This window comes from Numenius arquata, chromosome 2, assembly GCF_964106895.1.
Source record: "Numenius arquata chromosome 2, bNumArq3.hap1.1, whole genome shotgun sequence".
Taxonomy (NCBI): Eukaryota; Metazoa; Chordata; class Aves; order Charadriiformes; family Scolopacidae; genus Numenius; species Numenius arquata.
The window spans coordinates 53,373,551-53,384,748 of NC_133577.1; the positions used below are offsets into that span (position 1 = coordinate 53,373,551).

Below are 11,198 nucleotides of genomic sequence, written 5' to 3' on the forward strand. Positions count from 1 at the left end.
AAAGAAAAAGATATATATTTTGTTTTTCGAAGAGAAATCCTTGCAAAACGCATGCCTTAATGATGGGTACGTTGCTGAAGTGATTGGACACGTTTTCTTTGGCTTGATTTCGATACGTGTGCCTTGAAACTCATGAAGAAGAAGGAGGAGGAGGCACAAGATTCTACCCCAGGAAGCCACAGCCTTGACCCCCGGAACCCCCAGGCCTGTCCCGGCGTTGGGGGGGGGGGGTGGGGGGGGTGTTTGGTGCCTCGGGTGGAAAAAATGGGGTTTTTTGGTGGTTTTTTGGTGTTTTTTTTATCTCTGGCCGAAGCAGAAGCAGCAACAAGCAGAGAGGGGCTCTCCAGGCTGGCCCTCAGCCCTCCTGCGCCGCTGTAAAGCCATGGGATGGGAGCTCACCCGTGTCATGCAGAGCCCCCCACTCCCCTCCAGGCCGTCGGTCCCCCACGGTTCTCCCCCCCCCCCCCCCCCCCCCCCACGGTCCCCCGTGGTACCGGCAGCGCTATCCCCGCCGCCTCCTCGGTTAAAAAAAAAAAAAAGAGTTATTTTGTACGTTTATACATCACCTGTCTTCAGAGCCGTAGAGTGGGGGGGGGCTGAGGGGATGGGAGGGAAGGACGGACCGGGGTGGGGGTGGGGGGGTGTGTCTGTCGTCGTCCCCCCCCACCCAAACCGGGGCTCAGGGCCCGGCGGGACGGGGGCGGCTCTCCCAGGGCTTGGCGGGCGGCGGCCCGCGGGAGGCGGTGGGACTGTCCCCCGTGGGGGTGGCGCGGGGTCGCCGCACGCCGGGCGGTTCCTGCCCGCTCTGCACCAGCCGCAGCACCTCGGCGAAGGAGGAGGAAGAGGAGGAGGAAGGCGGCGGGGCCCGGTCCCGGTCCCCGTCCTCCTCCATGGCGCGGCTGTAGCACCGGGAGGGCGGGGCGGGGCGGGGCGGGCCGTACCACTGCTGCTGGAGGGGGGGTGGTGGTGGGGGTGTGGGCGGTGCCATTGCAGGGGGCGGGGGACAACAGTGTCACCGCTGGGGGTGGGAGCGGAGCAGCCCCGTCCCTGGGCAAAGCCCCCCCTGGGTGACAGGCAAACGCAGCCCCCGCCGGTTGGGGTCCAGAGCCCTGCCGGTCGCCATGGGGGTGGCCTGGGTGCTGCTGGCCACCGCTCTGCTCCCACTCCTGCCCCGTGAGTAACCCCCCCGGGGAAGGGACGGGAGGGCTGGTTGCCATCTGGGGGCTGGTTGCCATCCGGGGACTGGTCACCATCCAGGCTGGTCACCATCCGGGGGCTGGTTGCCATCTAGGCTGGTTGACATCTAGGGGCTGGTCACCATCTGGGGGCTGGTTGCCATCCGGGGACTGGTCGCCATCCAGGGGCTGGTCACCATCCGGGCTGGTTGCCATCTAGGGGCTGGTTGCCATCCAGGCTGGTTGCCAGCTAGCGGCTGGTCACCATCTGGGGGCTGGTCGCCATCTGGGCTGGTTGCCATCCAGGCTGGTCGCCATCCAGGGGCTGGTCGCCATCCGGGCTGGTTGCCATCTAGGGGCTGGTTGCCATCCAGGCTGGTTGCCAGCTAGCGGCTGGTCACCATCTGGGGGCCATCTGGGGACTGGTCGCCATCCAGGCTGGTCGCTATCCGGGGGCTGGTCGCCATCTAGGCTGGTTGCCATCTGGGGGCTGGTCACCATCCGGGCTGGTTGCCATCTAGGGGCTGGTCACCATCTGGGGGCTGGTCGCCATCCGGGCTGGTGGCCATCCAGCCCGAGTGCAAAAGGATGAGCGTTGCCCAGGTGGGACGTGGTGGGGACACAGCGCCCCTAACCCCTACGTTCCTTGCCCCAGCTGGCAGGACCATCGGGCCACTGCCCACCATGGCCCCGCCGCTGAGCATGGTGGTGGCCGGGCAGCGGCGGCGGCTGGTGGTCTGCGTGGTGAGCGAGCTGGCCCCCGCCTCCGGCCACGCCGTCTGGATCTCCGGTGGGAACGGCAGCGCCCTGCAGTCCTTCGCCTACGGGGCCTCCCGGGAGGAAGGTGGCACCGTCTGCACCGTCGCCCTCCTCCCCGAGGAACCTCCGGCCAAGGGGGATCTCTCCTGCCACGTGGGGCCCAACCAGACCTCCCCGGCCCACAGCTCCAGCCCCATCCGCATCACCGGTACGGCCCCCACGGTGTCAGGGAGACCCCCACCACCACCACCACGGGCTGACGTTGCTGCCCCAACCGGTGGCGCAGGAAGGGGTTTGCGGCCACCCCTGCGCACCTGGGTTCCAGCTGTTGCCACCACCACCGCCGCCACCACCACCCCAGCTGCTCTCTCATCCCACAGGCAACGAGGAGACAGCAGAGCCATGTCCCGGCAGGGCGGCCGGTGAGTGCCCCCAGGCCAGGAGGCGGTGGGAAGGTGGGAAAGGTGCTGGCGAGGAAACTTCTGGGGTGGCAGCGGCGGGGGAGCCGGGTGGCGGCTGGGGTGGGGTGCCCACGGCGCTGGCCGGTGGGGCTGGGGGAGGAGGGTTTGAAGTTCCACCTGGATGGAAGGATGGAGAAGGTGGGTCAGAGCCGGCCTCCTCTCGGGGAACGCGTGAAGGTGACAAGAAGCCCCGTTGAGCCTGAAGTCTTGGGGATACTATCCCTCCCACCCCCCCCTACCCACCCTGACCTGGCGCCGGAGGGGATGTGCTGGGGGGGCAGTGGGGGTGGCCATCATCACCCCATCCCCTTCTGTTGCAGTGCCACCGGCCCACGCCTCGGTAGCCCTGCTGGTGGCCGCCCGGGTGGTGCTGCTGAAGGTCGCGCTCTCCGACGCCCTCCTCACCTCCATCCTCCTCGCCCAGAGCTGAGGCCCCCCCCCACCCCGGGCACAGGCGCACCCCCGGGGTGGGGGGGTGGGGTGGGGTGGTGAGTGTCATCTCCCGGGGTTGGCCTGGGGGAGCAGAAGGCACCTGGAATGTTCCCCAGGGTGGAGAGGAGGGAGAGACCCCTCCTGAGCTGCCAGGGGGGTTGGGGTGGGAGGGGTGGGGGTGCGGGGAGAGGGGAGAGGGGGGCTGCCACGTTGTAGTGGGTGGCAGGGACCCCAAACTGCCTGGGAGGGGGGAGGAAAGGACCCCGAATTATCCAGGGGCAGGGAGAGGACTCCGAATTATCCATGGGGAGGGGGGCCCGAATTATCCACGAGGAGGTGAGAGGGGCCCGAACTATCCACGGGGAGGGGAGAGGACCCCGAATTATCCATGGGGAGCGGGGCCTGAATTATCCATGGGGAGGGGAGGGGGGCCCGAATTATCCATGGGGAGCGGGGCCTGAATTATCCATGGGGAGGGGAGGGGGGCCCGAATTATCCATGGGGAGAGGACCCCGAATTATCCACGGGGAGGTGAGGGGACGCCGAATTATCCACGGGGAGGGGAGAGGACCCCGAATTATCCATGGGGAGGGGAAGGGGGCCCGAATTATCCATGGGGAGGGAGGATCCCCCAAGTGCCCTATGGGGTCGGGAGGGGATCCCAGGGGTAGGGAGGGCCCCGGAGGGCTGCGGGGGAGGGGGGTGGGGGGGAGGTGCCCGAGCACACACACGTCCCCCCCTGCCCCTCCGGACCGAGGCCACGTGCGCGCCCGCCGCCACCCACGTGCGCGCCCCGAGGGACGACCCGGAAACGCTTCTACGGCGGCGGAGCGGGGCAGCCGTAGGTGGCTGTGATTGGCTGGCGGCGGGCGGGCGGGGATTGGGCGAGCGGGCCACGCGCGCAGCTGGGATTGGTCGGCGCCGCGCGGTTGCTATGGTTACCCGGCGGGGCGGGCCAGGCGCTGCCGGAAGCGCGGCCCCGGAAGCGGAGCCATGGCGGCGGCGGCGGCAGCGTTACTGCTGGTGGCGGCGGCGCTGGCGAGAGGCGACGATTCGGACTGGGTACGGCTGCCCAGCAAGTGCGAGGGTAAGCGGGGCCGGAGGGGTCGGGGCCCGGCGGCGATCGGCTGCCGCCCGCTGGCTACTTGGGGCCGGGGGGGGTTGCCGGGGGTCGCACAGGCCCGACTGTGGGCTTCCCCCTCCGCCCGCCCCCACAGCCCCGCAGGCGGAGGAGAGGAGTGAGTGCGGGGGCTGTGCGCCTGGCTGGGGGCAAGTATCCCCCAGGGCCCCTGCAGCGGAGCGGAGTCCCCCACGGTGTATCCCTGCTGGCAGCTGCCTTCCGTCCTTCCCTAGATGAGAGGGGTTTAGGGGCGCGCTGGCCAGTCGCTGCTGTTTCCAGTAGGCACCGGTAGCCTGCCGGTTCGTAGCTGGGGCCGGTCATCTCTGCTGCTCGCAGTTCGGCCTCAGCGATGCTTCATCCCTGAGCAGCCCCCTCGATTCGCAAGCAGTCAAAGGCTTCACAGGCAATCCAGGGCCAGGGCATGACGGGCCATTGCTGTCTGTGTGGTTTCCTCTGTCTTTGCCGTGCAGGGACACGTGGAGCTTGACAGCAAAGAGAAAAAGGAGAAGTGAAACTCCGGAGCTCTTTGCAGAGCTTTCCCTGCTGGGAAGGCGGCTCTGGAGACACTGATGTCTGAGCCATGCCGTGGCACTGGCATAACCTCAGAGGAGCATCATAGCGAGCACTGACCACCCGCTGCTCCTCTTCCTGCCCAGGCTTGGAACCTGTGCCAGCGCCCGGTGACAGCCATGGGCAGCATCTGGATAACTGGACCCAGCAGTGAATGCTACTGGCACGTGTGGGGATGCCGCAGCGGGTGTGGTGTGGAGAGGGACGTCCTGGAGGCCTGAGTCCAAAGGGACTGCAGGAAGGAGCACCTAAGAAATCGCTGTGGACACCTCCAGCTCTCGGTCCCAGCAGAGAAAGGAAAGCGCAGGAGGTGCGCACGGGGCTTTTTGGCACGTGCACGCCAGCCCTGGAGAAGCCACCTCACTCTCTTCCTGCCCGCGGCACATCGTCTCTCCGCTCACATCGTTGCCTGGGAGAAGAAGCAGCGCCTCGTTGCTGTCAGACACTTCCTGCTGGGCTTGGCCCTTCTCCCAAAGCCAGGCTTGAAGAAGAGGTGGCTTCTGGCAAACGGGAGCCCACAGCACAGGACAAAGCTTTCTCCAGCTTCCCGGGACCCTGGCTTCAGGGGAGGAAGGGCCACACCGTGCCTGGCTTCCATCCCTCCACACTTCCACTTGTTAAACCCCTGAGATATTTTTCTTCTGCTCTCTGTTTCTATAGTTCCGTCGGACTCTTTGTCCCAGAAGAAATAAAAGTTTGGGTTTCCAAGTTTTGTAAAAGAAATCACGCGCTGTGTTATAAAGCTGCTGGTGCTGGGGTCTGTGCTGCAGGCAGCGCCCCAAGCGCGGTGTTGCTGGAGCTGGTGGCCCCTCCTGCGGTGACACAGTCCGTAGCCAGCATCTTGTCCCACCACCTGGACTGCTGAGCCCTGCCAGCCTCTCGCTCCCCCAGCGCAGCCCCCCTGTCCCCAGGATGGGCTGTGCTGTGCTGGTGTCGCGAGGAGGAGCCGTGAGCCGTGCCGGGGTCTGCCTTGTGAAAAGATCCCACCTTCTCCTAGGAGGAAGGGAGCAGCTTGCGGTGCGGAGGCAGAGACTGTGGTGGCTGCGAAGCGGGGGCTGTTGGGGCGACCTGGAGGCAGAACTGCTGCCGTCTGCCTTCCCAGCTGTGCCGCAGCAGCTGGCTGCGTGGACGTGCTTACAGCGAAGCTGCTGGTTTGTGCGTTCCTGCTTCAAGGGGCCTCTGGTGGAATCAGCTGAGCCGTTCCCAGTTGTTTCTTTGAACGGCCGAGGCGTCTGTTTTTCTGCTCACGACGGCTCTAGTTGTGCCCGACTCCTGGAGCGTGTTCCTGCTGCTGTCTCGCGAAACCCCCTCACCCGCCTGTGCTTTCCTTCCCCGCAGTGTGCAAGTATGTGGCGGTGGAGCTGAAATCCGCTTTCGAGGAGACTGGCAAGACCAAGGAGGTGATCGACACCAAGTATGGCTTCCTGGACGGGAAGAGCTCTGCCGTCAAGTACACGCAGTCGTAAGTGAGAGTGGGATGGGTGGTCTCCTGCTGCAGGGGGCTTCGGGGAGCCTGCGGGCAGAGCCTCTTGAGAGAACTTAAGCTGTGCCAGGGCTGGTGGGGTGGGCAGGACAGGGCAGCCGGGGGTTGCCCTTTCTGCTTGGGGAGCCACAGAGAGCTCCCCCATCGCACCGGCTGGGCTGAGGCTCCCCCCCTGTGCCCCGGTTATTCTCGGGGCGGGGGGGGCAGCGCCGAGCCTGAGCCCTCCTTCCTCTCCATGCAGGGACATCCGGTTAATCGAGGTGACGGAGAACATCTGCAAGCGGCTGTTGGATTACAACCTGCACAAGGAGAGGAGCGGCAGTAACAGGTTTGCAAAGGTGAGGGCTATCCTCCAGTCCCCCTGCTCTCTGCACCATCGGGGCGCCAGTGGGGGTTCATCCTTCCCACCCCCTGGATCCCCTGCCAGTCCCCAGCATGCAAGGCCGTGCTGCCCCCCAAGTCAGGTCTGGGGTGCTCTCCTTGTGTTGGGGGGGGGCAGTGTTAGGCAAACCCTCGCCTGCGCGGAGGGACCCAGGGGCTGTCATGCCTGGCCCATGTCTTTCTGTTGTTTTGGGGGGCGGGTTTGCAGAGGGGAACTCGCTGCCACTTGAACCCCCCTCCTGGTAGAGCTGATGCCCGGGGACCCTGATTTTGGGTGGCTTGCACGTACCCGTGTCCCTGAGCCCTGAGCTCAGGGTCGTGCTGGGAGGGGGGGGACGGGGAGGCCAGCGGGAGGAGCACAGCTTCAGCGGGTGGTGCTGCTCCCCCAGGGAATGTCGGAGACGTTCGAGACCCTGCACAACCTGGTGCACAAGGGTGTCAAGGTGGTGATGGACATCCCCTACGAGCTGTGGAACGAGACCTCTGCTGAGGTGGCTGACCTCAAAAAGCAGGTACCCGATGCTGGGGGGGGATTGGCCTTTGGTGGCCGCCGTGGCCTTGTGGGCTGGAGCACAGGGGAGGGTCTTGGGGGGGGTGCGCTGCTGGGAAGAGGGGTGGCCGGCAGGACCTGCTGTCCTGGTGGGCGTGTGGCTGGAGAAAGGCTCTCCTCTCTGCCCTAGTGCGACGTGCTGGTGGAGGAGTACGAAGACGTGATTGAGGACTGGTACAGGCACCACCAGACAGAGGACCTCTCCCAGTTCCTCTGCGCCAACCACGTGCTAAAAGGGAAGGACACAAGTAAGTCCCGGCTGCTCTAAGTTCAGGGGGCAGGGTGGGTGTGCTGGGGAGCCCCGCCGGGCTACGGGGAGCCCCGCTTCTCCCTCAGGGCTCCCTCTGCCCTTCTCCCCAAGGCTGCCTGGCAGAGAAGTGGACCGGCAAGAAGGGTGACTTGGCAAGTGTCGGGGAGAAGCAGAACAAGAAAAAGAGCGGGAAGAAGAAGAAGAAAGTCCGGAAGGATGAGAGCGAGGGAGGTGCCAGCCTCCCGGTGGCCGGGGAGGCCCTGGAGGAGAGCGGGGTGCAGGAGGAGGCTCCACTCACCCACAGCCCGGCCGACGAGCTGTAGACCCCGCAGCCCCCCGCTACCAAAGGAAAAAAGGGACTTGTGTCGCGGCGTGAGCGACCCCGAGGTGTGAGCCTGCGAGCACGGGTTGGGGGTGTTGGAGGGGGGGTGGTGGTGGTGGCACGGAGCTGCCCACCCGGGCCCGCTTGGGGGCTGCGGCTACGGCGGGGCCGTGGGTGCTGCCCCCGCCGCCGGCTCCCCAGACTGTAAATAAAGACGTTTTTCCCCGGAACCGCCGCCGCTGCCGGCACTCCTTCCCCCCCTGCTGCTGCCCGGGGAGGCGGGGGGGGCTTTGTTGCCGCCCGACCCGGCCCCATGGTGGGGACGGCTGATGCGGGGCTGCCCCCTCCCCGGCTCCGGGCCGGCGGCGGGACCGTGACCCCGCGCTCCGCCCGCGCCGGCGCGCCAAAACCCGGGGGCGTGGCGTGGCGTGGCGGGGAGGGAGAGAAGGGGGCGTGGCGGGGAGGGAGAGAAGGGGGCGTGGCGGGGAGGGAGAGAAGGGGGCGTGGCGGGGAGGGAGAGAAGGGGGCGTGGCGAGAGCGCTGATTGGCAGATGCGCAGGGGGAGGAGGTGGGCCGGCGGGGCGGGGGCGGTGATTGGCGGAGGGGCGGCGGTGATTGGCGGGGCGGCGTGGGCGGGGCGTGGGCGGTGGCGGGAGGCGGGGCGGCGGCGTGGGCGGCGGTGGCGGGGCCGCGGCGCAGAGTGAGGCCGGAGCGGGGCCGCGTCCGGTGTCGGTGCGCGTCGGCGGGATGGTGGACAGCGTGTACCGGACGCGGTCGCTTGGGGTGGCGGCGGAGGGGCTGCCGGACCAGTACGCGGACGGGCGGGCGGCCCGCGTGTGGCAGCTGTACATCGGGGACACGCGGGGCCGCACGGCCGAGTACCGCAGCTGGCTCCTGGCGCTGCTCCGCCAGCACCGCTGCCGCTCCGTCCTCGACGTGGCCTGCGGCACCGGGTGAGGCACCGCGCCCCGCGCCCGCCCGCCTCCCAGCTACACACCCCACACCCCCCCCCCTCCCCGAGGTTACCCTGGAACCCGCTGTCCCCGTAGCCCCCACCTCCCCCAATCCCCCGGGCCCCCCGTGAGCTGCCCCCGGCCCCGCTGACAGCCGTGTCCCCAGGGTGGACTCCATCATGCTGCTCGAGGAGGGCTTCCAGGTGACCAGCGTCGACGCCAGCGACAAGATGCTCAAGTACGCGCTGAAGGAGCGCTGGGAGCGGCGCAAGGAGGAGCCCTTCGACCGATGGGGTGCGGGGTGTGTGTGTGTGTGTGGGGTATGGGGGCCGGGAGGGCCATGCGGAGACCGACACCCAACCCCGGCCTTTTTTTTTTGGGGGGGAGGGGTGTGTGTGTGTGTGTGCTCTGCCCTGAGCCCCTCGTGTCCCATCCTCAGCCCCTCGCGTGGGTGCCGCTGGCCAGGTGGCCTTGCTGCAGGGACCTGGCAGCACCAGCTGCTCGGCAAGCCTAGGCCCTGGCCCTCACCTTCCTGCTGGCCCCAGGGCTGATCCAGCACCCGCAGGAGCCAAGGAAGGGCTGGGTGACGCTGGGGTTGGGGGTGGGGAGAAGGGGGGGAGGGGGTCTTGCATGCAGGGGAGGTTGTTGGGTCGGTGGGGTGTCCCTGCCCTCATCCGCTCACCTGTACTGCAGTCATCGAGGAGGCCAACTGGCTCACGCTGGAGAAGGACCTGGAGAAGCCAGGGGACGGGTTTGATGCGGTCATCTGCCTGGGCAACTCCTTCGCGCACCTGCCTGACTTCAAAGGTGAGTTGGGACGGGAGGAGGAGGGAAGGAAATGGTGGGGGGAGGGGGGGAGAAGGGGAGGAGGGGGTGGATGTGTTACTTATGCACATGTGCACCACGTCTCCCAGCAGGCTGAGAACGTGCCCTAGCTCATGCCATAAGTGGGGCAGCGGATTACACCTGGTGGCGTTGCTGCATTATGGCATGTCTCCAGGGAGGCTGAGAACGTGCCCCATTTCATGGCATGAGTGGGGCCCCTGGGTCTCATGGTTGGTGGACAGAGCTGTGTGCATCTATGTCACATCTCTGGCAAGGCTGGCGACACACCCAGACTTGTGCCACAAGCTGGGTGGTGGGCTCCCCACGTGGCGTGCTCTGCCCCAGTGAGGCTGAGAACGTGCCTGAGCTCATACCATGGGTGGGGCTGTGGGTTCTTCAAGCTGAGACCGGGGTTGAGGTGGGGGGGGGATGGTGGGGGCAGCTCTGTGTGTGTGTCTGTGTGAGCGAGATGAGGCCCCCCCCCCCGCCTCCACGGGCTGTGCCACAGGGTGCAGCCAGTGCCTGGGGATACCACGGTTTCCTCCCCAGGGGACCAGAGTGACCACAAGCTGGCCCTGAGAAACATCGCCAGCATGGTGCGGCCCGGCGGCGTCCTGGTCATCGACCATCGCAACTACGATCACATCCTGGCCACGGGCTGCGCGCCACCTGGCAAGAACATCTACTACAAGGTGGGTTGGTTGGGGGACCTTGCCCCATCCCACTCCCCTCTGCCCCAACCCTCAGCCCCCCCACCTTGCCCCGAGGGGGCCAGGCGGGGCGAGAAGCAGGGCTGTGCCCAGGCTGGGGGCGGAGGGGGGCTACCGAGTCCCCGCAGGCCACAGCCGACCTCCTGTTGGTCCCCAGAGTGATTTGACCAAAGACATCACCACCTCGGTGCTGCTGGTGAACAACAAGGCGCACATGGTGACCCTGGACTACACGGTGCAGGTCCCCCCCACTGAGGCTGGGGCAGCCCCGGAGATGAGGTGAGATGGGGCCACGGGGGGGGGCCGTGGGGGTGGCTGACACACCCCCCCACCCCCCAAAAATCTCATCGTGGTTGCCTCCTTGCAGCAAGTTTCGGCTGTCCTACTACCCACACCGGCTGGAGGCCTTCACGGCCCTGCTGAAAGGCGCCTTCCAGGGAAAGTGCCAGCACAGCGTCCTGGGCGACTTCCAGCCCTACACGCCGGGGCAGGCCCACGTCCCCTGCTACTTCATCCACGTCGTGAAGAAGACAGCTTGAGGGGGTTGGGGGGGGGGGGGGTAAGGGGGGGGGAGCGGGCTGCGGAGTCGGGGACTGTGGTGGCTGAGAGCTGCGAGCGGCTCCGGGGACAAGCGAGGGGCTGGGGACATTGCTGAGAGCCGCCTTGGAACCCCCTCCCATTAATTAAGACCACTCTTGAGAGCTACACTGGAGCCCATGGTCCTTGTGTCCGTGTACGGATAGGGTACGGGGCAAGGAGAAGGGCCGCAGCCACCTCAGGACCCCCCAGGGAAAGATGTGCACAGCCTTGGGGGGGGGGGGGGGGGGGGGGGAGAAGGAGGCGCATGGGGTGGGTGCAGGCACAGCCTCACACCCCCACCCTCAACAACCCCCACAGGTGCCAGTCATGGATGTGGTGTGGTGTGGGGGTTCAGGGCTCCCCAAGGGTGAGCAGGCTCCTGGGTGGGTGCAGGTACACACACACACCCCCCCGCCAGCAGTGCTTTTGCTGTGGCTGCAGCTCCCTCCTTGCCCGCCCTGGGGAAGGAGGTGGTGACCAGACAGACGTGGTCAGGGCCAGCTCTGCCTGAACACGCTCGGGTGCCGGAGCGAGAGCAACAGGGCTGGAGGCACCTATCAGCCGGGGCTTGGTGGAGGAACGCCTGCAGCTGGCTGGAGAACCAGCCTTGGCAGGGATGGGAAGCCGG

At 66.9% G+C, this 11,198-nt stretch overlaps 2 protein-coding genes across 2 annotated transcripts; both read left to right on the top strand.

The window, feature by feature from the left end:
• The first annotated feature begins 1,121 nt into the window (after positions 1–1,121).
• Positions 1,122–7,731, top strand: CNPY3 (canopy FGF signaling regulator 3). The gene is made up of 7 exons (XM_074165217.1): positions 1,122–1,173; positions 1,831–2,142; positions 5,856–5,979; positions 6,242–6,338; positions 6,771–6,893; positions 7,062–7,179; positions 7,293–7,731. The coding sequence occupies exons 1-7, from the start codon at positions 1,122–1,124 to the stop codon at positions 7,502–7,504; spliced, it is 1,038 nt and encodes a 345-aa protein (XP_074021318.1). The 3' UTR covers positions 7,505–7,731.
• A 444-nt stretch (positions 7,732–8,175) lies between these two features.
• GNMT (glycine N-methyltransferase) lies at positions 8,176–10,697 on the top strand. The gene is made up of 6 exons (XM_074165227.1): positions 8,176–8,456; positions 8,623–8,750; positions 9,150–9,263; positions 9,831–9,973; positions 10,149–10,270; positions 10,359–10,697. The coding sequence occupies exons 1-6, from the start codon at positions 8,251–8,253 to the stop codon at positions 10,528–10,530; spliced, it is 885 nt and encodes a 294-aa protein (XP_074021328.1). The 5' UTR covers positions 8,176–8,250; the 3' UTR covers positions 10,531–10,697.
• Positions 10,698–11,198: the final 501 nt, after the last annotated feature.